Source organism: Halichoeres trimaculatus, unplaced genomic scaffold (assembly GCF_033239565.1).
Source record: "Halichoeres trimaculatus isolate MK-OKI-2021-1 unplaced genomic scaffold, fHalTri1.1 fHalTri1_scaffold_16, whole genome shotgun sequence".
Lineage (NCBI taxonomy): Eukaryota > Metazoa > Chordata > Actinopteri > Labriformes > Labridae > Halichoeres > Halichoeres trimaculatus.
In genome coordinates this window covers 2582997-2610717 of record NW_027437194.1, presented here as the reverse complement: position 1 = coordinate 2610717, position 27721 = coordinate 2582997, and the positions used below count along the sequence as shown (strand labels likewise).

The 27721-nt window shown below is 44.8% G+C and overlaps 1 protein-coding gene across 1 annotated transcript; it reads right to left on the bottom strand.

The window, feature by feature from the left end:
* Positions 1-63: 63 nt before the first annotated feature.
* On the bottom strand, positions 64-25766 carry notch1a (notch receptor 1a). The gene is made up of 33 exons (XM_074690218.1): positions 25532-25766; positions 24451-24532; positions 15648-15910; positions 15220-15558; positions 14357-14479; positions 14030-14263; positions 13789-13944; positions 13524-13709; positions 13321-13434; positions 12640-12753; positions 12312-12545; positions 12118-12228; positions 10561-10753; positions 9446-9591; positions 9217-9330; positions 8511-8630; positions 8267-8419; positions 7748-8178; positions 7501-7654; positions 7202-7386; positions 6963-7095; positions 6617-6874; positions 6400-6512; positions 5731-6302; positions 5206-5646; positions 4979-5124; positions 4677-4890; positions 4497-4581; positions 4244-4406; positions 3826-4124; positions 3595-3742; positions 3398-3495; positions 64-2417 (listed from the first exon to the last, which is right to left on the bottom strand). Exons 1-33 carry the CDS (start codon positions 25587-25589, stop codon positions 1179-1181), a joined length of 7419 nt encoding a protein of 2472 aa, XP_074546319.1. The 5' UTR covers positions 25590-25766; the 3' UTR covers positions 64-1178.
* Positions 25767-27721: the final 1955 nt, after the last annotated feature.

Here is a 27721-nt window from a genome sequence, read left to right as displayed (position 1 = left end):
ATTTGTACAAAACAATTTAAAGCAGAAATAACTTTCTTTGCAAACTACAACTTTGCATGAACATTGATTTTGAATTACATCTTTTCTTAAAAACGTCTTTATCTCTGAATTAGTTTATAAAACATGACATTTAGACACCTTTCCCCACACTCGTTACAAAGTGCAGATGATGTCATTTAACATGCACACGCACACACACACACAAAGGTCCCCATTTCATTCAAGAAAAATGTCCTCCGCCTTGAGAACGTGTGTATTTTTCTCTCCATGAAATCTCACAAATATGCTGCTTTTCTTAAGAAAAACAAAAATCACACTGGCACTATTTTAAATGTGGCAAATGTAACATTTTTCTACAACAGGTCTGCTATTTAACACTCAACAGGTTAAACATGGTAACCATAATTACTGATTAAAGACACAATATGAAAAGAAACATTCTTCATTCATAGTGGATCAGAAATCAATGACTCAGCACCAGCCAAGACCATTCATGCAAAATAGGCTCAGGTTGATCTGGATGCGTTTCCTGCTCAACCAAACTGGGGAAACTTTCTGTGCTTTAAGTTCCCAAATCTCCGACGTAAGATATCCGGTTCTGCCAAGAGAGGACAGTGTAGCAAGCAACGTAAAAGGTGACGCTTTAAATACATATTTGATCATCATCTAACAGACTCAGTGATAAGACTTGGTGAAATGTAGTTCAGTAACGAAACCTGTGTCACATAAGAAGACAAAGGAAGTTAAAATATAATAATTAATACTGAAAACTTTAAAATAATCTATACTCGTTGAAAAAGAATCTGTACAAATATAACGTAATCCAAAAAATAATATTTAAGAAGGTCAATGCATCAAAAGATTGAAATAAATCCAGTGAATGAAGCAAGACGAAACACAAATAAATAGCCAGTGTACACATCAAGGAGACTTTTTTTTGATATACACTCCTTTAAAAACAGTTTCTAACCTTATCATTCATATCAGAACAAAATAAAAATTAAAAAAGCATAAATATAAAAGAATCTGCTTTATATTTCAGGTCAAAAAAGGACATAAATAAATACAAAATTACTAAAACGTTTTTTGTCGTTAGTATAAAAAAGGAGAATGTTCAGTCATTTTTCTGATGTATTTTTTTTCTCCTCACGAAAGAGTCGAGTCTGTTTTTAAAGAGTCTATTTGAACTGGTCTGGGATCAGGTTCATCTGTGAGTGGATACTCGTCGGCGGGCTGGAGATGCCTTCAGACCAGTCGGACATGTTGGAATGTGGGGACGAGCTGGACCACTGGTCAGGGGAGCCAGGGGACGGGGTTAGAAACGGGTGGTCGGGCACCTGTAACTGGTGGTTCGGCGTGTTGTCCATAGGGCCGGAGTAGCTGTGCTGAGAAGGAGGGGTGAGGAACTGTGTCCCCAGGATCTGAGTCTCCTGGGGCATCACGGTGTGGATTGGCATAGAGCGAGTGTTGTTCTGCGGCATGTCGGAGCCGTTCAGCTCCACGTTGGGGAAGCTCTGGTTGAGAGGCTGCCCGGCGGTGGCGGAGTTGGAGTTCTGGTGCTGGAGCTGCCGCTGCATCATATGCGCGGGTGAAGCCAGGTGGCTGGTCTGCAGGTTCTGGTAGCCCATGATATGAGACAGAGTGGCGGTGCTGACGCCGTTCAGAGCTCCCAGCATGTTGTGGGATACCTGTGGCGCCTGGGTGAAGCCTTGCTGCTGGCCCACCCCTGGGTGCATCCTGGAGACCCAGTCACACTGTCCTCCTCTGCCCCCGATGGACGTCGTGCCCTGACTGCCAGGGCTGGACACAGGCAGATGAGAGAGGCGGGGTACACTAGGGTCAAAAGACATGCAGCTCATATCTTTACCCAAACTCATCTGCGCCAAGTGAGAGTCTCCATTGCCTTGGAGGTGATTCAGAGACATAGGTGGCGACTGCTGGAAGGGTGATGTCATCGGAGGAGACGCTACATCAGACAGGTAGCAGTGCGGCGACTCCAGGGAATCAACCGGGGAGAGCACGGCTGACGTGTCCAGCAAGTTCCCCTTTCCATCTAAAGACTTCTTCTTCTTCATTTTACCATCTTTGCTCCCGTCCTTCCCTCCCTTACCAGAGCTGACTTTGCGAACCTTCTTGGCAGAAAGCGTAGGTTTGAGGTTGCTAAGGTAGTCATTTGGGGAGCAAAGAGGCGGGGAGAGGCTGGAAGCGCTTAGAGGACCGTTGTGCAGCCCAGGACTCCTGACGATGTTGTACTCATCCAGAAGACGGACGATGTCGTGGTGCATGCGCTCCTGGGCGATGTCTCTGGGCAGCTGGTCGAGGTGGTCGGTGATCTCACGGTTAGCGAGGTGCTCCAGGAGAACCTTGGCCGTTTCGAAGCTGCCTTCACGAGCTGCAAGGAAGAGCGGCGTCTCTTCCTGAAATGCAACCAAAAGAAGGAAAACATTAGGTAGAGTAATGATGGATGAACTTGCTGTGTTTCTGAAAATGACCAAAGTTTAACCCTATAATCCAATTTATTTGTTTTACTCATTTTTTGAGGACAAATCGAAGATATTCTTAAATGCAATGCTAAATAAAAGCTCCAGAGCAATACGGGAATATACGAACAGTTCACACTTAGCTAACATGCTAATGTTGGGATGTAAACACTGTTTAGCTAATCAGAATGAGAAATACTTTATTGATCCCTTCAAAAAGTGTTAAAAATAGAAATTACAACATGTAAAATTATAAGATATAAGAAATTCCAAAATATACAAACATAAGAAAATAAAAAATGTAAGTGTAAGTGTAACATGAATTGAATATAACTACAAATTATAAGTATGTGCTTTTGCTAAGAATATAAAAATAAGGACATAAGTTATGAATTATTGTACAGTACTTTATAAAATAACATAAAATAAGGGAATAAGTAACGGATAAAATAAAATAAATAAATAAAAAATAACATCAAAAAGGGCATAACAAATAAATAAAAATAAATAAATAAATAAAAAATAACATCAAAAAGGTGGAAGAAACAAATAAAATAAAATCAAATAAATTTTAAAAAAATAATATCAAAAAGGGTATAAGAAACAAACAAACAAAAATATTATTTAAAAAAAAAAATAAATTTTAAAATAAAATAAAATAAAATAACATAATCTAGCTAGCCTCTGCATCCCTAATGTGGATAACAAAATTAGCAAAATAAAAATATTAAAGATAAGAGCCCAATTAAAACCTGATTGGGTAGGTTTACAGAACCTTTAGATCATATTTCCCACACTTTAGGTGCTGTATCATAAAAGTAAAGCCAGTCTTTATCAGTTTTGAGTCGTCTCAAGCTGTTTGAAATGCGAGTTTAGCTTATCAGATGGCTCCATCACACCCTGAGAAAAGAGCCTACCTTGTTGTCTTGCATGTCTTTGTTGGCACCATTTTTCAGCAGCACCACAGCAGCCTCCACATTGTTTACAGCCGCGGCCCAGTGAAGAGCAGATTTACCTGCAGAGATAACGACGAAAGAGAGGGTTGATTATAAAAACAGATCAGCACACCAGAATCTTTACAGGGGCGTGAAAAGTGATGAAAAACATAACCTACCGGAATCATCGATGGCATTAGCGTTAGCATGGCAGTTGATAAGCTCTTCCACCATGCCGTCCACTGCCAGTCGCGCAGCAAGGATCAGCGGTGTCGTTCCGTCATGCATTCGGGCGTCAAGATCAGTGGCACGGTTTCGGATTAAAATCTGAGAAAACAAAAGCCGCTTGTTTAATTTTGCGCTTTTTATGAACAGAAGCACAAACCAGAAGAGTTAGAGACTCCTGTTACCTGGAACACTCCCTGAGCATCAGCAGCAACAGCAGCATGAAGCGGGGTGCGACCCATGTTGTCCTGAACGTTGGCATCAGCGCTGGACTCCAGGAGGCGTTTGGCTGCGTCGGAGCGAGCGTATCGGGCAGCCAGGTGGAGCGCGGTCTCACCAGTGCGGTCAGTTTGGTTGTGGAGGTTGGCGCCTTGGTAGATGAAGTCAGAAATGATTTCAGCAGAGGGATCTTCTTCCTCTTCACTGTTCCCAGTCTCCAAGCCTCCACCGCTGCAGGAAGCGATCATCAGGGGTGTGAAACCATCTGAAAGAGGAAGTGACATTATTACATAACTCTCCAGTCATGGGATGGCCATTTCTTCCCAGATGATTTCATAACCTTATGGTTGGCCGTTATGATGGATAAATATACTAAGTGCGCACCTGGTCCTCTAACATTGACATCCATGCAGTCATTTTCAATCTCTCCCTGAGGAGGAGTTGGAGCGATAGAAGCAATACGCAAATCAGCTGCATCCAGATGTTGTTGTGTCCATTTCCTGTGGTCGGTGTGGTCACCCAGGTCCAACATGGACTGCTCTTCAAACTGGAAGACAAGCAAATCATTCAACATCAGCCACGGAAGTGCCAAAAACAACAGGGAGACAATTTTGTGACATCAAATCTCATGTCTTACCCTGAAGCGTCTGCAGTCTGGATCCTCATCGTCCCATTCAATTTGATTGTCATCCATAAGGTTAATGTCAGAATTTTTCATAGGTCTGTGAAAGAAAAGAACAGATTGGACCGATTAATTACATGACATGAAGAAAGCTGAAGTGAAAACGAATGCCCAGCAGCTAATTCAGCTACTTACTTCAGTCCGACAGAATCCTCTCCCAGCGGCTCCCTGCGTTTCTTCTTGCTAGGTTCCGACACCTTGAATCCCTCAGGGAACCAGAGCTGGCCGTGCTCTCGACGCCTCTTACGGGACACCAGAACACCAAGGCAGACAAAACCCAAAGCAGCCAAACCAAGGAAGACGACGTACATGGGGTAGAGTTCTGGACCAGAAGGGCCAGGTCTCACACCTGAAAGCACAGATAAGTCACCAGGGTTACAACTTTGGGACCACTTTTGAAAATACATTCAAGAAAGGACAGTGGAAAGGTTACGTACTGGTGACAGCCTCAATGTACGGGACGTTGAGGTTCCCACTGGATGCAAGTGCTCCAAGGAATGCAGCTACATCTGTAGCGCTCTGGAAGCATTCACTTGACTGCTGGTAGCACTGACGGTTGTCAATCTCCAGGTACACCACGGATCTATGAGTCAAGAAAGATGTTAACATTTTGCACATTCTTTTAACGCCTGATTATATGAATGCATTCTGCAGTGGTGCCTACCCTTTGATTTGCAATGGATCCAGTTCTCTGCGCTTCCTTGGGCTGACCATATTCGATACACTCTCCTTCATTTGACCCAAAACATTGGCGGGCACAGAGGCCCACTCAGGCCACCCATCTGCAGAGCGCTTCAGCACATTATGCTTCACCAGGTCCTGTTCATTGCCGTAGTAAGGGAAGATCATCGGTTCGCCTTTGGCATCACGGCGAAACACCACGTTGGTGTGCAGGACGCTGCTGAGCTCTCTGAGGAAGGTTGAGGAACGGTTTTTGAGCGTTTCCGGGGAGATATGGACCACCAGGACAAGGTGACCGTCTGCCAGCTTCTCAGGCATGTTGTTGGCACAGTCCAGACCGTCCCATTCGCATTCTGCATTGTTGCAGCCTTGGTCACAGTGGCCATCTGCATAGTGATCCTTGCAGTACTGGTCATACAATGGGCTGGAAGAAAGGAAGGAGATTTGGTTAGCACTGATCTTTTTGTTCCTGCAAGAAGCCAACAAGAATAACCTGTTTCTCACTTACTTGCATTGTCCTTCCTGTCCTTGGCAATCAAAGCCATCATAGAGACACCCAGGGCTGTTGCACTGGCCATCACACTTCCCATCGTTGAAGTAGCGCCAGCACTGCAAAGCCGCTGAGCAGTTCTGCCAAGGATCGTCAAAGTTAAGTGAGCAGTCTCCTCCATCCCAGCCACAGGCATGGTTGTTGCACAGCGAGTCGCAGATATGGTTCCCTGCCCACTCGTCACACTGAGGAATCTCGCAGCTCACTTCAACTTTCGGAGGTGGGGTGATGTCCCGACCAAAACCGCCCACAAAGGAGTAGTCCAGGATGTGGCAGAGCAGGCCGTTGAAATTACTGGGGCAGCTGCACTGGAAGAAGGGCGACTCTGGCGTGATCTGACATGTACCGCCGTTGTAGCAGGGGTTTGAGATGCAGAGGCTGTCAGTGGGGGTCTGGCACTCGGGCCCTGTGAAGGTTGCTGGACACAGGCAGCGTGGGCTAATGTGGCCTGACACACATGTACCGCCGTTCCTGCAGTTGAGACTCCCACAGGAGCGTGAGTCATACTCGCAGGAAGAGCCGGTGAAGCCCTGGTGAAGAGACAGAAATGGAAAGATTTTGAGTACAGTGTTAAACTTTAGAAATAAAAAATTAAAAAGTATCTGGGGAGGGTTAAGCTGCACTCACGGGTGGACACTTGCAGATGAAACCATGAGGTGTGTTACTGGCAACGGCACATGTTCCCCCATTCCTGCATGGTCTTCCTTTGCAGCCGTCAAACACTTTGTCACACCGCTGACCTGGATGACGGAAGAACACGTACTTGTCACTACTTGTACACAGTTAATCCACTTCAAATATGTATAAATACGTTTTTTTGGCACTTTAAATTAAAGACCAGTACCTGTATATCCAGTACGGCATTCACAGCGGTAGCTGTTGGTGAGCTGAATGCAGTTGTAAGACCCTCTTGGATCACATGGGTCAGACAAACACTCGTTGACATCACCTTCACAGCGCTCGCCTACATAACCTGGTGGGCACACGCACTGGTATCCTCCGATGCGGTCCACACACCTGCCATTGTTGAAGCACTTCGGTTCGTTGGTCAGCGGGTCAGTTGAGGGAGTGCAGTCGTCCAAGTTGATCTCGCAGTGGACGCCTACAGAAGAAATGAGGGTTATGTTTGAAGATTTTCTTTGCAGGATTTTTGCAAATGTGTGAACGTTAATGTGGATTTGTTTGTATACCTTGTGTTCCTCTGGGGCAGGAGCACTTGTAGGTGTTGATGAGGTCAATGCAGGTCCCTCCGTTCTGACAAGGCTGCGACTGACACTCATTGATCTCTTTAGAGCAGTTCACGCCATGGTAGCCAGGGACACACTTTAGCAGAAAAGAAAAACAATCGTAAGATAAACCAAATATCTCTGACAACTCTTTTGGCTATCCTCTGATTTATTTAGAGCTGAAATCTTCTGGATCAACCTACCTCACAGCTGTAGCCTCCCAAATAGTCCGTACAGATGGCTCCGTTCTGGCAAGGATTTGGCGAGCACTCGTCCACCTGTTCCTGGCAGTAACTCCCGGTGTATCCGGCCTGGCAGCGGCAGTAGTGTGTGTTTCCAGCATCCAAACACTGACCTGAGTTCCTGCACAGGTGAGCCACCTCCACTCCTGAAATCAACAAGGAGAGACTTACTGAATGAGGATTTCACACTGAGACTAGAGGGTTTATCACTTGAGTTAGCTTGGTCACACGGAGGTGGAAAACAAGGCTGGATTACGTACCTTGCCGTTTGGCTGCGACTTCACAAGACACACTGGGGATGTCACAGTAGAGGCCAGTCCATCCTGTCTGACACTGACAGGTGTAAGAGGCTCCCTGCTGCCAGCATGTACCTCCGTTTTTGCAAGGGAATGAATCACACCAGGGCACAAGATTCTGCAACGACAGCATTGATAGAAAACCATTAAATACACAGATATATATAACCCCAATTCACAGAGCAATTCCTTAAAAATAACTTCTTCATACCTGACAATTGACTCCTGTGTAGCCATGAGGACAAGTGCATTTGTACGTCCCGTAACTGTCAAGACAAGACCCTCCATTGAGGCAAGGTTTGGAGTCACACTCGTTGATGTCATATTGGCAGTAGCTGCCAGTGAACCCAGGTAGACACAGGCAGGTGAAGGCATTGATCCCATCTACACAGGTGCCTCCGTTGAAGCAAGAGCTGTCGGTGCAGTCATTTGTGTTGATTTCACAGTTGATGCCGCTGAAGCCAGGCGGACAGGTGCAGGTGTAGCTGTTGACACAGTCGGTGCAGTTTGCGCCATTTCGGCACGGGTTACTCTCACATTCGTTTATATCCTGCTCGCATCTGCCACCGCGGAAACCAGGCAGACACGTACATGTGAAAGTGTTGATGCCATCACGGCAGAGACCGCCGTTACTGCAGGGATCTGAAGCGCAGAAAAGAGGAGGTTAGAGCCCAGTTTGGTCGTAACTTTTGCACAATATGAACACTGGCAGTGATGAAGTTTGCCTTACTTGGTTTGCAGTCGTCGGTGTCAGTCTCACACTTCTGACCGGTGTAACCTGGCTGGCACTTGCACTGATAGCCGCCCATCGTGTTGTGACACACAGCACCATTTCTGCAGGGGCTCTTTACACATTCGTTGATATCAATCTCACATGTTTGACCTTAAGAAAAGAAAAGGGTCATTAGAGATGAGTTGTTTACATTATAAGTTTATTTATAGATGAGACAGCAGAAGTGATGCCTGGTGGGTACCTTGCCATCCTTCAGGGCAGATGCAGGAGAAGCTCTGGTAGTCCTCTGCCTCCTTACACACTCCACCATTTTTACAGGGTCTGGGGCTGCAGGGTGCTAACAGGGTCTCACAGTTGTCACCTGGTGACAGAAAAAAGGTGAAAATCAGTATTTGCTTCAATTTTGAACGACACGCTACAAAAATCAAAATTAGGAGTCCATGAGCCTAAACCTTCACAATTCGGTTTCTTTTCAATAGTGACATAAATCCAAGCTTCCATCAACTTCCTTATCCATTTCCATGACGACTCAGCCAAACAGGAAGGGCCTTCCTGTTTCCTGCTATTGTGCGATCACAGACAGGAAACAGGAAGTGGGAACTTGGCCTGTAGCAGGCTCCAGCTCTCCTGCCTATATTATCCTATTGTGGCATGTTATTCCAAAACACACACACACACACACACACACACTCACACACACACTTCTATATACTCTGTTATCCCTGCAGAGCAGACAGGCTGATCTTTCCACACAGAAAACAGAAACCCCTGCTAGCAGCCGCTAGCAGATGTTTTCTCAAACAACACAAAACAGAACAGCATCAACCTTCTGTGAAGAAAACTGACGATTGCCTTTAAGGTTTTAGATATGTGCAAACAGCTGAGTAAGCAATGAGTGAAATCAAACAAACTTAATTTGGATTAAGATAAGCAGCTAAATGTCATACCGGTGTAGGGCAGCAAACAGTTGCACTTGTATCCAGCCACATCGTCGATGCAGGTGCCCTGGTTGAGGCAGGGGTTGGAGGCACACTCGTTTATGTTAGTTTGGCAGTTAGGTCCTACGGTGGTGAGATTAGAGAACACACTGGAGTTAGACACAAGCTAACAAGGCACACACTCTCTCTCTTAGTGAGCCACAGAGAGGAAAGCACTAAAAAAGGAGTTACAACTGACCTGTGAAGCCGGCTCTGCACGTGCAGTGATATCCGCTGGTCATGTCTTTGCAAGTTCCTCCGTTCATGCACGGGTTGGACTCACACTCGTTGTTGTTGATGTCACAGTTGGGACCACTCCAGCCAGAGTCACAGGTACATTTATAGCTTAAAGGAAAAAAGACATGTATGGTTAGAGTTACTGCATTTATACTTAGGTTAATACATAATGAATTACTGTGTGACAGGGTATCTACATTCAACTATTTCAATCATTTTCTGATCGTTTGCTTCTCACTTCTTACAGCTCTCAATCTTGACATCCCATGTGGAAGAAGTGACTATTTTTTGGTGTAGTAAAACACTTGTCTCTGCCTTCTAGCAGTGTTTTCATGCATTGATAATTACTGAATCGAAATTTTTAGACTACTTGATGATGATTTTGTGCGTCATCATGAGGTCTCACTTTTTATTGGCTTAAAACTTCCCACAGTAGCTTCTTCTATGTGTCTTTATATGGCAGCATATTCAAATTATATTGTTTTTTGCTTCTAATAAGTCATAAAATATAGTGTAGAAACACATTTATTACTTTAAAAACTAGTGTCCTGTTAAAAGTTTGCGGATATTTTTGGAAAAGAGTATTTTTTAAGCTTTACCTCGACGGTGACGCTTATATGTAGCGAACTGCGCATGTGCCAATATGGCGACCTACCGGTTTGTTTACATCTCCCGGATCGATCAACCGGTAGGTGGAATTACACATCCAAAGGGAAATCTTGCTGTTCATTGAGCTGTAATTCTACCTACCGCTATGCAAGGAAGCGTATTTATCGTGCTAAACAGTTTTTAACTCTCCAAACGCACATGTCCACAAGTACCTCGATAGAGCCAAACGGGGAAGACTGTTTACAAGTGTTTTTAACCCTTTCAGCATTGTGTCGATCGAGAAATATTTACTATAGCTCAATATAAAACAATTAAAATACAAAAGAAACATCTAGAGGACAGGAACATTATTTAAAAAACCTTGCTTTTGTAAAATAATATTTAACTAGGTCAACAATTGTTGTTTACAGCCCTGTTGGTACATCATTGACATTGAGCTTGCTAGCCTCTAATCAGATCTATACTCACCCATTAATGAGGTCCTGGCACCTGCCGTGGATACATGGGTTACTCCCACACTCATCCACCTGAGACAGACAGGTGGCGTCGTTGTAGCCATCTGGGCACAGGCAGGTGAAGCTGTTGATACCGTCCACGCATGTGCCTCCATTGTGACAGGGGTTAATGGCACACTCATCGATGTTTATGTTACACATTGCTCCTAAAAGAGGAAGATACACAACTTTAGGTCAGTAAAGTGCGTTCTGTATTTGATTGTATCTGTTATTTTTGGAGAAATTCACCAAGAAAATGAAAGGAAAATCAGAATATAGGAGGGGGGCTGGCTTGAAATGAAAATGTATTGCTCTTTTATATCGGCTAGGGCCCACCCAGCAGTGTGCTTCTTGATTCATGATGTGAATTGAAAAATAACATCAGAGCCCAGTTTGAAAGCCCCGCAGCTGGAGTCTCAGATCTCCTGTGTAGTATTTTTAAGCTAGCTGAGGTGCACTGTGTGGCTTTCAGACAATAGAAGGAGGTCTGAACATTCAACAGGCAGAAGCCATACTGGCCTCAGTGTGTGGCTATGCTCGCGGCCCCTGGAGGCCCCTGAGCCTCTCCTCTATTGATTGAATGTGGCCCTCCTGAATAGGCAGAAGGAGGGTTTCAGCTGGATGTGAGGAGGCGGGGTGGAGGCTGCTGCTACTATCCCTATTCAGGCACACGCACACACACACGCAAACTACCCCCGTCCAGGGCTGTTTACAGGCACAGAAGGCCAGACCATTTTCACACACAACCGAGTAACAATTAAACCCCCCTCTGATCCCTCACCCAACCCCCCTCCTCATCCTCCTCCTCTGCTCTTCATCAATCAGAAGGGGAGGGCCCAACTGCCTGATCTTCAGCCACAATAGTCCTCTGTCCCTGTGTGTCTCAGTCCCGCCATGCCCTCAACGCTCACCCCGTCAGCACAAAAAGATGGAGGGGAGGAAGAGGAGGAGGGATGCTGGAAGCCTACACACACACACACATACACACACACACTCACACACACTTGTCCTTCCCTGCCCCCTTTTCTCGCATAATCAAACAGCCACTACCGGTCAGAACCGGCTTGCTTGGGCCATGAAAGGGAGGAAGACAAGTGTGTTACACTTGTTTGGGTAAGACTTTGACGCTGAAGTTTTGTACTCTGGTGAATAAAAAGTGAAGTAAGGAAAATCAGGTAAGATTTATACGTGATTTGTCACGCTGTTACACACACGACATGAAGTATATAACTAAAGGCCAGTCCTTTGCCTTTTAAAGTATCACCTTACAGACTCAACGTCACAGCCTTTTCAAAACGCAAACAAAGTTAGTGCTTTGTGGTGTGTTTGTGTGTGTGTGTGTGTGTGTGTGTGTGTTCAGGTTGGGGACTCTGCTCCTTTTCTCTTTCCCCTGCATCCCCTCAAAGCACACAGGCAACCTGACACCATTGTTTCGCAAGAGTGGACCCGCCAGCCACCTGTCCTACCTTCCCCTCCCAAAGCTCAGGGGACCGTCCCCCTTTTGCACCTGTAGTCTCCACCCAGCACTCACCTGTGTAGCCTGGTTCGCATGCACACTCATAGCCGTTGATTTTGTCGATGCACCTTCCGTAGTCGCAGGGTTTGCTCTTACAGTCGTCTAGGTTCACCTCGCAGTTGAAACCTTTAAATTTGAGCGAACAATTGAGTTAAAATCTTGAATTTCTCCGTGACAAAACTTTGGGGTTTGGAAGAAAAAAAACGTACCTGCAGTGCCTTTAGGACAGGCGCAAATATATGTATTCTCTCTGTCTTGACAAGTGCCGCCGTTCTTGCACGGCTGGCTCAGACACTCATTGATATTGGTCTCGCACAATCGGCCGGTGTAGCCAGGGCGACAGTAGCAGGTAAAGGAGGCCAGGCCGTCTTTACAGGTGCCATAGTGACAAGGGTCGGAGTAGCACTCGTTGATGTCGGTCTCACAGTGCTGACCTGTGTAGCCTAAAACAAAGCAGACCAAATATTTGATTAAAAGGTTTCGATAAGGTTAAAGGGTGCATCAAAAGTGAGATAAGGAAACAGCTGGATGGTTTACCTTCGGCACATTCACAGGTGTACTTGTTTGGACCATCTGTGCACTTCGCTCCATTCTTGCAGGGGGTGCTGGCACACTCATCAATATCCACTTGACACAAATTCCCTGAGAAACCTGAACAAGCATTGAAAAGATGAAAATTTAACACTTGTACTTCTATACAGTACTGCATGCATGATGCTAAAATGGTGTACAGAAAACCTCATTTGCATCTGAAGTAAGTCTGCAGGGCACTTAATGTCCTAACGATTGCACAGTACTTCTTCCACCTCCACCCCCCTTTCCTGGGCTCTCACTGTGCAGTGAAATCTCTCTTTCAAATCACAACACAATAGTCTCCAGCTTACCGTCATAAACCAATCCCTGCCCCCTATCTTTAGCGCTAAGCTCTTGCTCAAACTCTCCTGCCCGCCAAATATGCTAATGTTCCCGCGACCTGATCCACCCTGCCCTGTTCACCCCTGAAGCCCTTTGGTGACACTATTAGACGTTGTAAATCATTAACATTCAATCTGTGAGCCGTACATGGTGTGCAATACTCATTGACAGCTAGGTTAATGATCCACTCTTTTATAGCCCCTGGCTGCTCCCATTGTCTTGGGTTAAAAGAGACAATTCAAGAATCCATTTCTTACACTCCATTAACTCCATCATCTCTCACAATCCCGGATGTTTTCTCACCTTTGGGGCACTCGCAGTGGAAGGAATTTATCTTGTCAACGCACTTTCCGTTGTTGAGGCAAGGTTGGCTAGCACACTCGTCCGTATTGACGTGGCAGAAGACACCCTCATAACCTGAAATCCGACATAGAAGAGTTAGATTTTTTTTGTAGTAAAACAAAACTGTCTCTTCTTTCTTTCTCAATATGAAGTGCAGCTCTTACCAGGCATACAGATACAGTGGAACCCTCCAATTTGATCCAGGCAAGTGGCGTCATTATGGCAAGGATTGGACATGCATTCATTGACGTCCATCTCGCAGCGAGGTCCTTCATACCCTTGAGGACACTTGCACTTGAAAGAGCCGTTGGTGTTAAGGCAGCGGCCACCGTGTTCACAAGGGTTGGCACCTGTCAAATGTAAAGCTCATGTTGTAGTATTCAATAATTTAGCAAAGCAGAGGAATCAAGAGTCGATTCTGGGACATACCAAGGGCGCACTCGTCAATGTCCAGGTTGCAGGCTGAGCCGGTGTAACCAGGCGGGCATGTGCAGATTGCTTTGCCGTTAACAGGGTTGGTATCACAGTTGGAGCCCTTTTGGCACGGGTTGCTGATGCAAGCATCATCAAGGTGGCACAGCAAACCTAAAGCAGAAAAACAGTTATTTCTCCCGTGTTCAAAGATATCATGTGTTTTACTGTTTGATGGAAGAGGTGGAGTCAGACATACCTGTGCGCCCATGAGGACACTCGCAGAAGAAGGAGGCAACACGATCATGGCAGGTGGCGCCATGATAACAAGCAGCGCTGGCACAATCATCGATGTTCTCGCTGCAGTCGTCTCCGGTCCATCCGTTGACGCAAACGCAATGGTAGCTGCCGTGAGTGTCGTGGCACGTCCCTCCGTTCTGGCAAGCATTTGGCATCAGCTCACACTCGTCCACATTTTCAGTGCAGTACTGACCTGAAATGGGGAGAAAGAGGTTACTCATGTGTCCAATGTACCTTTTTGATGAAGCTTGAAAGCTAGACTATGATTCTCTGAGCATTAGATCACCTGTGAAATGAGGTGGGCACTGGCAGTTGTAGGTGTTCACGCCATCCACACACACACCACCATTCTGGCAGTTGTGGCCTGGACAGTCATCAATGTTATGCTCACAATGGGGACCTGTGAAGCCTACAACAAAGACACAGAAAAAGATCAAGCAACATTAAATGTAAGTTAATAATCAGACCCTTCTTCCTCTCCTTATCGCACGGTGCACTTAAGCAAAAGATAAACCCTTCACATCCTCGTGGCGGATTGTTTTAGTCTTAGATGACGAGCCAGCTCTTTAAACATCAAAGGCACGCGTGGGTGTTTTACAGCCATTATAGTCTGATTAACTATCAACCCTGTGCTCTGCAGGTGCCCGTGCAGCTTCCCTATCTAGCTGCGTTCCAGCACGGGAACCCACAAGGGAGGCACAGTGTGGGTTAAACTTTAATCAAATGAAATCAGTTTGTCATCAGCATATCGAACAACTTTTTCTTTTGCAAAACACTACAACAGGCATTTGAATGCTGTGTTCCTATACGTTTGTGTGTATGTGCAGGTCTCTGGTGCTGTAGGAGCTGGGCGTTGGTTATCAGAAGGAAACGTCTGCATCCTGCCAGTAGAGGCTGGCAGGGGGAGGTGGGAGTGGGAGGTGGAGGGGGGTAGCCAGATTACTCACTCTACGCTGTCTGATTTCACTACAACAGACTGGTTTGTGGGTCAACTGATGTAATTGGAAAACAAAAGTGTTTGTTTCATTTTTGCCCCAGACATACCCGACACCATATGTCAGGAAGAAAGTGAGAGTGTCATTCTTCGAGGTTTCGGGGGAGACTGGCGTTCCTAATACACACTTTTTCAAAGATGTCTTCTTGTCTTACCTGGCAGACAGCTACAATCATACGACGTGTCTCCCTTCTGCACACAGGTGCCTCCGTTCTGGCAAGGTGACGGGCTGCACGGCTGGTAGGTGTTTTCACAGTGTTGACCTGTAAACTCTTGAGGGCAGCGACAGTGGTAGGAGCCCACCTCATTCACACACACGCCACCGTTAAGGCAAGGGGAGGGAGATGAGGCGCACTCGTTGACATCTTGCTTGCACGTTTGACCGTGGAAGGCAGGCGGACAGGTGCAGATGTAGGTAGAATCAAAGGCTGAGCACTGTCCGCCGTTTGCACAAGGATTGGAGGCACATGGGTTGGCGAGATGGCAGGATTTACCTTAAGAGGGAAATATAATGATACAGTCATGAATCACTTTCATTCCTGCTTGAAAAAAAAAGTGAGGAGATGTATTTTCAAGCACGTACCTGACCACCCAGGAGGGCAACGGCATCGGTATGAAGTGAGGGTGATGAGATCGCATGTCCCCCCATTGCGGCATGGGGAGCTCATACAGGCATGGTTGGTGGGGGTCAGGCATAGCCGGTCGCTGAAGCCCAGGCGGCACACGCATCTGAAATCAAAGGTATTGCCGTGGGAAACGGCTCGGCATTCCCCGCCATTTCTGCAGGGTGAAGGGCTGCACGGGCTCGGGTACTGGCACCGATTGCCTACGTAGTCACTGGGACACCTGTGAGAAGACAGAGAAGTGGGAATAATTAGAGAAAACAGGGATGTTTTCGGTTTAAATCATGGTAACAATTACAGGACAAAAGAGAGAGAAAGAGGGGAGGGAGGGTGGAAATTTTCCCGCCCAAGCAAGTCCCACAAGGGGGGAGGCAGCGTGTTGTTCTAGTGTGTCTCTCTGGATTACACTCCCTCAGAACCTTGAAAACACAGTCTGCCGGGACAACAGACGCCACAAAAAAAGTCTAGTTGTAACAGACCGTTTCCAGCTACCTTTCCCCCCACCACGCTGTCCACACTCATCCATATTGATTCTGGAGATCAAGGGGACTGTGCCGGCTCTGGATGTCCCAGAATCAGGGTCTAAGCCTCTGTTTGCTTCCCTTCTATCCACAGTGCGAGTGGATGCTGCTACAGTCACACAGCTCAAAGCGCGTGAGGAGAAAGAATTAGGATCTCTCTAGATTGATTTCCAAACTGTGCAGAATATGTTCCTCATGCTTCCTATCAGTCATGATAACGTGTTTATATTTGAATTATGTGAGTGTGTAGTTGTACGTACAGGCTAGTGTGTGTTTATGCATCCAGGACGGCATCTGTTGGCCTCTGAGTAACTCCACAGGGAGCAGGTGCGCATGTTAATGAAGGCAGCTGTTGGACAGGACTCCTCCTCCCCCCTCTTTATCCCTCCTCCTTACCCCTCCTCCCTCCCCTCTGTCCCCTTGTCAGATGGGGGTGCTGACAAACCAAGTCCTCCAGGGAAATAAAGGACCCATGTGAAGTCAGCTGTTGCAACTTCTGTCTTCTTCACCCCCCACCTCAGTCACGAAATTCACTCTTATTTCCTCTCTCCCGTACCTGTTCCTCTTTTAATTTCCTATTTTCAGGCTCTCGTTTTCTCCCCGTTTCTGCTTTAGCTCACATTCAGCTTTTCATTATTGCCTTTTCTCGTTTCTCTCTCCTGAGGCCTTTTTACTGCTCCCAGCAGTTTGCTTTTTACAGCGATTCCCCTTATGTCACACGGGAGTGCTGAAAACTGACTTGTTGACTTTGTTAGGCGAGACCAATCAGGGAGTTTTTAACAGTCTCCCGGGCCCCACAGGGGGCCCAGACAGCCGCAATTGGCAGAAGATTGTAAAAGCATTTGTGTTTTCTTTGAAGTTTCTCTACTTCCCATTTCACTTTGCCATGAAAACACACAAACATCGACGAGTAAATCCACTGTTTCTGACCCAAATCGGACAGATGTCTTCAACAGGGTGTGCACCCGTGTGTGTGTCATCCCACGCTAACTAACTGTAATAGATCCTCTTTGTCCTGAAGTCAGTCCAGTCTGAGATAAAGATCCACCCACACGCTGAAAAGCCAAGCAGCACACACCACGGCAACAGGTCTCTCCCAGCGCTGCAATGTCCCCTCAGGCCAGAGCAGATGCTTCCTCGACCTCTGACCCCAAACACTTTTGTGACTCTGGGACGGCCTCTTTGCCTTCTCTCCCCCGCTGGGCCTGATCTACCATCTGCCACACTGGGGGTGACTTTATCCTGCGACACAAAGCCAAACACAGTGTGTGCTGGAAATGCCACCGCTGTGGAAAATGTTACACAAATGGCTGACACGGGTACAGTAATAATGTTTGTGGGTACAACACGTTCACTCTCGGTGTTGATTTTACCACTGCATGAAAGTCAAAGAGCAGTTACCATCACTTTCTTTAACTCTCACTCTTCCCTATTTTCTTTTTGAGTGGCCATTTGTCTGTGCACTCATTAATTTTGTCTTGTTAGCTGATGTTCCTTTGAATGTGTCCGATCATTACCCGAGCGTTGACCTTTGGGGTTTACATGAGTTGATAAGAACGTAGAAGTGAATCTTTCTTTGAGGAAATGGGAAAGGTAACGGGTCAAGCTGGTTCCATAGATACAGAAATCTTCAGCCAGTTTCAATAAGTCACTTGGCAACATGTGAGTAAAAGTTTTCATATCTGTTTATCTATCCCCCTCTTTTTCTCTCGTTCTTCAATATCTGACTTTCTTGATCCAGCTGGTCCCAACAGATGGCTTCCTACCAATGAGTCTGATGCTGCTAATGGTTTCCACCCTCTTCAGTTTTTTCCCAGACACTGTTTCCAAGTGATGAATAAACAGATAGATAGATAGATAGATAGATAGATAGATAGATAGATAGATAGATAGATAGATACCAATGGAATTACATCTGTAGTACCAGGTACAGATTCACATGAAATCAAAAGGTACCATTTTTAGGTACCTAAATGCATCCTTGTAACTGTGTGGGAGTCAAAGACTAAGTAATTCTCCATACTGGACATGAACACAGCATTATAAGTTTATATAATGAGATATCAACATGTTAAATTGAAAAACTTTGAGATTTTATTTTTGAACACATTGATATTTATTACTACATAAAAACACACAGAAGAACCAAAAATTGGGACCATTAAGTACCAATACCAATTGCCAGGTACCAGGTATTAGTATCATATCTCTATATATGTGAATGATACCCATCCCTTACATATAAACACATATATATCTACTATCTATATATATCTACTCAATATCCAAAGTATTACTGAATAACATTTTTTGTGATTTGGTACCAGATCCTACAGACCCGGTTTGGACCCTCCTGACCTAATTCCATCCAGTTTTTAACCACTCTACGTATGTTTATGATATCAATGTCTGAAAAATACACACCAGTCTCATATTTTTGGGTATGTTTAAATATTTGAAGGATAAGAACAGGGCGGAAATGATTTCATGGTGTCATTTCTTCATGTAATTCTTCAGTAGCAGCAGAAGTCTAAAACTTTTTTCTAAACCTAGTGTCATGTTTTTTTTCTGATAAAACTATCAAAGACATTTTAAAGATAGCAGTTTTAATTTTTCACAGCAGAAGAAAAAATAGCAGCAGAGGCTCACCCTAACCCTGATAGACAACCACATTTGAAAAGCTTGTAAACACCATGATTCCAGTGGTATGATATGACTCAAACTAACAGTATCTTCCCGTGTTAAATCTTCTCTAGATGTTCAATCTTTAAAACTCTTCATTTCAATCTCTCTTTTGATGGAGAACTGCTCACTGGGGAAAAAAATGACTGATCTCAAATCTGGTGTTAGTTCATAAAAGTTCAACCTTGCAGTGGAAATTGGACGCCACAAATTTGTGGCATCCTGGAAAAAGACATCACTTAGAGAGAGATTACGCTATTTCTAGTCTCACTTTCTAAAAGGAGCCAAGTGGTGAGATTTATGGGGGTCAGCCACAGCAACAAGGACCAGGCACCTGCTTGGCTAATGACTACAAGATCACTTTCACGCATACTAATACCAGTAAACAAACTTTCATCAGGGTGGGTGAGTGATTCACCATATAGGTGAAAAATCAGGTCAGTACATGACTATGTTTGCACAGCATTCTTAGTTTGAAGCTTATTTCACTAAGTCTGGTCTTTGTCCTTCTCTCTCTTGTACCAATTCAAAAAAGAGATATGCACATACAAACACACGTACATTTTACCCATATACGCCATACCCTGGTGTGATATTGTACTCTTGATGTGCCTGTGAACTTTCAGCACCCACTACAGCCACATAGCCTCTTATCTCTGTGCCCTGACAGCACAGCTTTGATCGACCGGCTCTGAAGATCTCCAGTCTCTGCTGAGAGGCCCACACCAGCGCTTCACACACAGAATTATTTGTATACATACAGTAGACTTTTAGTTAAAATTTCCCATCATCCTCATCCATTGCTTCATTATAGGGGCCCTGGCATCTCAGGAATGGGCCCAACCAGGGGAGTGGCAGCCTTAAAACTTAAACCCCAATAAAGGCTCAACACCAGCAGGCACACTTGACCCAGCAATGCTCCCCACTCACTTAAGCCCAAATCGAGATGAGCCTTAACAGAGGCCTTCTGGGTAATCCTATAGGAGGACAAATGAAGAGCAGCATTCCTCAGGAGAGAGTGGAACATCTTTTTGGTAGTGCTCTAGACATCTTAGACATTTTATCATCAATATGCAACACCAGACAGCTCCGTGCAAGGTCAGAGGGGTCTCGCTTCTGCGGCCACAGCGGACTTTAAGTCAATTTTCTACCACAAGTCTATTTTTGTCCAACGTCTTGCAGCATTCGAAGCATGTAGCGAGACAGTTGAGATGTTTTCTGGGTTTATTATTAACAGCCACCTCAGACCAAAACAGTGTCTATTTCAGCAAAGCAGCATCAACAGGCGCTCAGTCATGCAAAAACCCCAGTTGAGGGCAACAACCTTTCAACCTCACTATGCCCTCGTTACTCCGTCACAAATGGAGTCTAATTTTGACTCACGCAACGCTGTGCCCTTACACATTTTTAAACTGCCTACATAACTAGACGGCTGCAGCACCATGGGAAACAGGAAGCCCCAGACCTTCAGATAACCTCTTACTTCGCAAAGCTTTGACCGACATGCTTCCTCGTTTGGGAGCTTGTTTTTGTTTCTGAGTCTGTTCTGCCATAACCACAAACTAAAGTGCAACTTTGTGTCTAGACAGTACTGAGATTTCTACTCACACAAAAAAGATTTTTACTTTTGTCGTCAAAGAATCAGTGAGAAAATGAGACACCCTCAGAGACAATTCTTTTAATTTGTTTCACAACTACCGTTTGTCTAAAAATAATCAAATCCAGCTTGATTTAAGGGTCAGAAACTTTGTGTTAGCCCAAAACAAAACACACAGCTAGCTAAAATCTAGAGTGCCACAACAGGCTAAAGCTACTTTGCTACACTCTTTTGTTCCCTTTAAATGAAACACATTAGTGTCATTAACACAATATCAGGAGTTTGGTACTTTCCCATCATAAATAAAACATTTCAGTCAGTCATGGAGGAACAACTGCTCTCAACAGTTGCTAGCCAAAGTTAGCCTTTTTGCCATAAAAAGCTTTTTGCGTCTGTAAAAATCAGTATTATGTAAAGTTTTGTAACTATTTCAATATCTTTTTCATAAAACCATCCAAAAGCAAACCAAAGTAAAAGCCTGTTTAAAAAAAAAAAGCCAAAACATGCTAAAGCTAATAGCAGCAGTGCAGTAAAGCAAGTGATACAGAGACAGTATGCTTAAAGCTAGCTTGCCAAGCAAGTCAAGTGTAGCCTTCCTGTAGCCACAGCTTTTAACTTTGTAGAAACTTTAACAATTATCCAGGCTGCCAACACAAGCAGGCTAGCTAGCTAAAAGTGATAGCTATTTTTGTGACTTGAGCTACATGAGTGATTGAGTATTAAGTTATTACGAATGATTAGTTTCGTTTTCCAGTATAATTTTGGTGTTAAAGTAGTAAAAGATAAGGTAAAAGGTTAGCTAACCAAGTTTAGCAGTGGCTAATCTTCCTACTCAAGTAAGGATTAGTTTTGAAAGAGCGCCACAACAGGCTAAAGCTACTTTGCTACACTCTTGTGTTCGCATTAGTATCATTAACACAATATCAGGAGTTTGATACTTTCCCATCATAAATAAAACATTTCAGTCAGTCATGGAGGAACAACTGCACTCAACAGTTGCTAGCCAAAGTTAGCCTTTTTGCCATAAAAAGCCTTTTGCTTCAGTAAAAATCAGCATTTTGTGAAGTTTGGTAACTTTTTTCTAACATGTGTTTCATAAAACCATCCAAAAGCAAAACAAACTCAAAAAGACTGCTAAAGAATGCTAAAGCTAGCAGCAGCAGTGCAGTAAAGCCAATGATACAAAGACAGTTCACTAAAAGCTAGCTTGCCAAGTCAGGTCGGTGTAGCTCACCTGCCACCACAGCTTTTCACTTTGTTGAAACTTAAACAAATACAGAGCTAGGTCAACTCAGGCTGCCAACACAAGCTAGCTAGCTAAGAGTGTTAGCTATTTTTGTGACTTGACGTACATGAGTGACTTATCAAGTATTGTTAAAATATTACAAAAGATTAGTTTTGTTTTCCAGTATAATCATGGTTTTTAAGGAGTAAAGGACAAGCTAAAAGGTTAGCTAACAAAGTTTAGCAGTAGCTAATCTTCACACTCAGTTTAGGATTAGTTTTGAAATAGTTTGAAAGGTAAACATTTTGAAGTTTAAGAACACTCTAGATCTTCAAGGGGGCCAATATGGTAACAAAAGCTACACGCAATAATCCAAGGGGTTGAATTTACAGTATTTCAGTAAACAGGACACACGCCACTTCCTGTTTTCAAGTCAGATCCATAGGTCTACTGAAAGATTTAATTTAAGGATGACTAATTTTAGAACCAGGAAGGACAGCAAACATCCTTTCCTGCAGGAAGGAGAGCTAATTTAGCTTCGACACCGACTTAATCCCACTAAAACCATCTGTAACTCATCTGATTCCCACAGTTTACACCAGCCTAACCGTGTTCTCTATGCCTACATGTGATTTCACTCCCTGTGCTCACACTCATGGGAACTGAGCTGAGAAAGGAGACGGGGTCGACCCACTCACTCAAAACCAGCATCACCATATGTCTAAACAAAAACCCCAAAGCACAACATGACTGGACGGAGACTTTTTCACCGTGATGTGTGTGTTGGATGAATGTAGGGCAAATGTTTCCCTCAGTTTGACATTTAAGCAAATGTTTCAACCCAGAAACACACGCATACAGGGACTTTTCACTTCTGTTATCTTTCAAATGGGGGTGAAAAACGACTTATCAGAAGCCCCTCCTTCCCCTGCAATAGACGCCACGCTCTGACCCCTGATGACTCGTGTTGAATCTCCCATTGCGACTCATGACTGATGGCTGCCTTGCTTGGCAGGGCTGAATGATTAATGGCAGGAAAAGCATGAAGAAAGAGTGAAAGAGGGAGCACACAGTTGGTTGAAGTGATGCTCTCATCCTGTCGTTTTTTTAGATTGGACCGAGCAGAGGTGGGGATAACAAAACCAGCTTTGTACAGCAGAGGGGAGGGTGGAGGGAGAGTTTCTGTGGGCGCACACGTGTGGGGGTCTCTGTGTGTGTGGGGAGTGTGCAGATTAGATATCTTGAATTAGTGGCCCCGGGCTAGCAGTATGGGCCCTTCAATAGCTTCCCCTTGTCCTCTGTAGACCAGAGAAGCGCCTGAGGGTAAACCAGGCCACCTCTGAGCCGCGCTGCAGATGGGCGAAATTGATGCCACAACTGTAACTAACAATTACGAAGTGCATGAAACATATGGCCTCGATTTGCACCAGAAACACTTCTGTCTGCGAGCACAAGATGAGCTAGCCTGTAGGTTAGCATCAATATGTTAGCAGTTAAGGTTTCTCACCCGCACAGCCAAAACAAACAGCCCACAATCTGCCGCTCTGCCCGTTCCCACTTGTTTGCCTTCAAATTTCTGCACTTTATTCCAATTAATCTCACTCTCTTGACATCCAATCCAATTACATCTCGCAGCCATCTGGCTTTCTAATGGAGATCATAAGCGGGTGAGGCTGGGGGTGGAGGTGGAGGAGCTCCATTCAGAAAGCTGGAGACAAGCCTCTTGGAGACGGAGGGGAGGGTGGGGGTTTGGTGTGTGTTTGGGGTGGCTGTGGCATGATGGGAAGCCCCACTCGGATTAGTCACACAGCATTATTCTGACTGCAGGACAATGGGTGACGGGCGGCGGGCGAGCCCCAGCTGTCGCCCATGAAAGGGCAGAAAAACAAGATTTAGGACTGGACGCGTCCTCTCACTTTGCTTGGGGTCTTGCATTCATTAACGGGGCCGCCTGATGTACGGGGGGGCCGAGGGGTGCGGGGCCCTTTGTCCAGCTCCTCTCTTGGAACTTCACTCTCTTTTTATTTCTTCACTTCTTACACTCTTTTCATTTTCGGGGAATGTGTACAGGGCTGTGAAGAAATGTGGCTCCTGGAGAGGTACCGGGGAACACACCCGAGTAAGGACAAAACTCAAGGGCCCCTCGGTTGCTGGGCGCAGGGGCCCGCTCTAAAGCTGGAATGAAAGGAGGGATACGCAGCCTCTTTTCTTTTCCGACTAAAAAAAGCACTTTCAAGTCGTTATAAAATGACACCACGCTGCACACACTGCAAAAACTGAAATCTTAACAAGTGTTTTTGTCTTATTTTCAGAAGAAAATTCCTTTTTAGACTCAATATGAGCCAAATTCACCTGACCAATCCAGAAAAATGTCTTGTTTAAAGTTATTTAAGGACAAAAATGAGGTCTGAATTGCTCGTAACCAGTAAAAAAAAATCTGCCAATGGGACAAGAGAGAAGTTACTTGTATTATTTTCTTGTCCCATTGGCAGATTTTGCAATTCAAACCTCATTTTTGTACTCTGATAACTTTAAAACAAGATTTTTCTGGATTGATAAGTTGAAAGTGGCTCATATCGAGTATAATAAGACAAAAACACTTGATAAGATTTCACTTTTCTTGCAGTGCAACTTTCAAAGCATGCACCAAAATAAATGGTGCACACAAGACAACAGGAAGTGCTAATGCTCTGTGGTGTTGTGCTCTGCAGCTTTTGTTGCATCACTTCATGACTTACTTGCACTCTCCATTTCCATCAGGGGTGGCTTCACACCATCCTCCATTCAGGCAGGATTCAGTTGGTAGGGAGCATTTAAGACCTGTTGAGCACAGAAAAGTGAAATTAAACAAAAATCAAAACATCAGAAATTTAAGACGGAGTGAGCCATCTGCTCATTTAACCTATCTGTTAGGATTAGGAAGGATTAGATCATAATCTGGGAGTTATTCTGGAGTGAAATGATTTAATTCATCTTTATTCACAGGAATTTATTCTCTTCTTGATGCGTGCACACGCTTGCGCTTGCGCACGCGGATCTATAATTAATTTGTTACACAGTTGTCCGTGGGGGATATTGGTTGGGATGGAGAGGCCTGTTGTGGACACCGGTGAGAGCAGCGGAGCGCGTGGTGCGTGGCTTTTTTTCTGAGTGGGGAGGGGGGTGAGAGGGGGGCACGCTTTTGCGGGGAAAGCGCAGCAGCTGCGGGGCTCAGGGGCGCAACAAAAGAAATCAGAGTCCAGCACGAGCCATAAAACACTCTCCTCGGGCATTGTTTACCGGCAGACGGGAATAACACCCCCCACCTCCTCCTCCTCCTCACTCACAACACTCTCCCACACATGCAGACAAAAGGTGCCCCCACCCACTACCCCCTCTTCCGAGCGTCCTCCTGCACCAACACACGCACCATCACCCATCACCCCCCTCCAAGTCCGCTTCTTGGAAAAAAATTGAACAGAATTTCACTCAAACCTACATCTGAATCTGTTTTTGTTCATGATATCATTTGTAATCCTTGAACACATGAGTTTAAATTAAAAAGAAAGTTGCGCGTAAAATGACGCGTTTCTTTACGCATTTAAAGTTTGGAGTCGATTGCAAACTCTGCTCCACAACAAACAGTTAACTTGTGTGGAGAAACTTTAACAAGCGTACTCTAGGGGAAGTCAGCAGCCAAACGCACCGCAGCTTGCCTCCTGCACTTGTAGTAAACTCATTCCCACGATCGAGAAACGCTCCCAAAAGTCAGACTAAGCAGCGTCCTTCATGCAACTCTCTAAATCCCCGCAGATAATCTCCCAGAAACACTTTCTTTACCTTGTGTGATGACGATCGCAGGAATCAGAAATGTTAGTTTCACAAAGAAACGATACATTCCTCCTGTTCAGCTTCACAAATGCCGTTGACTCCCACGTAGGGTGCGCATAGATCCGCAGTAGTGGTTTACTCCAGATGTCGTCTCGGAAAAATAAATATCCCTGGGTATATCCAGCAGAGAAAGAGGGAGAAAGAGCAAAAAGTCGTGAAGAGGGCTCTGCTCATAGATGTTAACCTGCTGCTTTCCGAGTTCTGAATGAAATCTGCAGCAACTCTACAAGTTCCTCCCACTCCTGCCCCCACTCCTCCTCCTCCTCCTCCTCCTGCTGCTGCTGCTGCTGCTCCCCCCGCCCCAGAACAAATAAAATCTGTCTGCTCCTCTTCCCTCTACACATGCTGTGTGAGCCATAACTCACCTGACTCCTCAAATGGAGAAACATAATCTTACATAATGACTGGAAAATGAAATTATGAGGCACTTTCATTTCATTTTTCCACTGCACTTCTCCAATCCACCCAGTGATCAATTCATGGTTCTTTTATTCCCATATCTAACAGCTAGAAATACTGACTTCAAAATCATGTAAAATGTATTAATAACTCTATGCTTTAAATTATCGGTGCACTAAATGAGAGCATATGTTTCCATCCTGACCGAATGTGGCTGAAAACTACCACTTATCAGTGGTCAGCCTGCTGTGGTCTTCCTTTAAAGTTAGCCTCTTTAAAAGAAGTTCAGCCTTTAATTTTTGAGCAGAACCTGTAATGACGAACCACTTTTACTGACGCGTCCCTTAAAAGTACATGATCCTCATCCTTTCACCATCTTTGACTGAGACTTTCTTTATCGTCATTTCACGAACAACGCAGCAGTGCATTTGGAATAAATTTTGTTGCAATGGTTTCCTGAGAAGGGATGTGTACCCAATCAGGTAGTACAAAGTACCTTTCCCCATAAAACCAAATGGTTCCATGTTTTGCGACTGAATGCATCCTTGTGACTGTGAAGGAGTGGAAGAGTAGGGGATTTTCCATACTCCACATGAACACAGCATTGCATGTTTATATATTGAGAAATAAAAATGTTAAAGTAGATTACCGCTTGCCAGGTACCAGGCATCTGTACCGTATCGTTTCAGATGTGAAAGGTACCCATCCCTATTCCTAAGTGTTAACTACGGTGGCCGGTGGGGATCGGTACTGAATCAGGTACTTTTATAGGTACCCACTGAGGGGGCCATTGAGGGTGAAAAGCAAAAGTTTTGTTGCCTTTCAGCCTCGCGTTTACACAGAAACAGCGTTTCAGCCGACCTAAAACACAAACTTTTGAATTTCAAAACGGCCTCCAGAGCGGGATTTTTCTGAAACGCTGCCAACACCGTTGCCATGTAAACAGTAAACCAGCGTTTTCAGTGGAAGCGCTGACGTCACACTCCCCTTCGCACTTTGTGCATACAACAGGACAACAGTACCGTTGTTATGATCGTCGCGAACTACCGTGTTGAGCTTGTGCTGCTGAATCTGCTGAATCTGTGACTGTCTTTATACAAAATGAGCATCTGTTGCTCCACTTCTGCTCTAAGTATTCACCAACACACCAGATGATCTGCTCAACTCTACTTCAGTGAGATCTACCAAAAGCTGCTTCAGGACAAGATAGTTATAGCACCACCTGCAGGCCTGGCATGCTTACTACAGCGTTTTCAATCCCTCGGCGTTTCCGTGTGAACACAGATTTTTTCACTGCGTTTTAGCATTTTCAGATGAGACATTGTGTAAACGGGGCCTCAATTCCGTCTGTAGTACCAAGTACAGATCTCCGTATAATTAAATGGTACCATGTTAAATGACTAATTGCATACTTGTGACTATTAAGGAGTGAAAGAGTCAGCACTTTTCCATGCTGGACACGAACACATTACAAGTTTGTATATTTAGAAATAAATATATGAAATTGAAAAAATATGAGATTTTATTATTCAACAAATTACACACAAAAAATTACCGATACAGATTGCTAGGTACCAGACATCTGTACCATTTCAAATATGAAAGGTACATCCCATTGTGGCCAGAAGCTGACAGCCAATTTGAAATGCAAACACCACAAAACAGCCAAAAAGGAAGTTAAGAGGACAGTTTTCCTTCCCCAAAAAAGTTGTGAAAGTGAGTAACTGACTGCTTTCTTTT

Coding starts and splice junctions, on each gene's coding strand:
- notch1a (XM_074690218.1), bottom strand. CDS start 25,589: ATGTATCGTTTCTTTGTGAAACTAACATTTCTGATTCCTGCGATCGTC. Junction 12,546..12,639: donor CACCTGTGAATGTGCCGAAG/GTAAACCATCCA, acceptor GCTTTGTTTTAG/GCTACACAGGTCAGCACTGT. Junction 4,407..4,496: donor CAGACTGCAGACGCTTCAGG/GTAAGACATGAG, acceptor CTTGTCTTCCAG/TTTGAAGAGCAGTCCATGTT.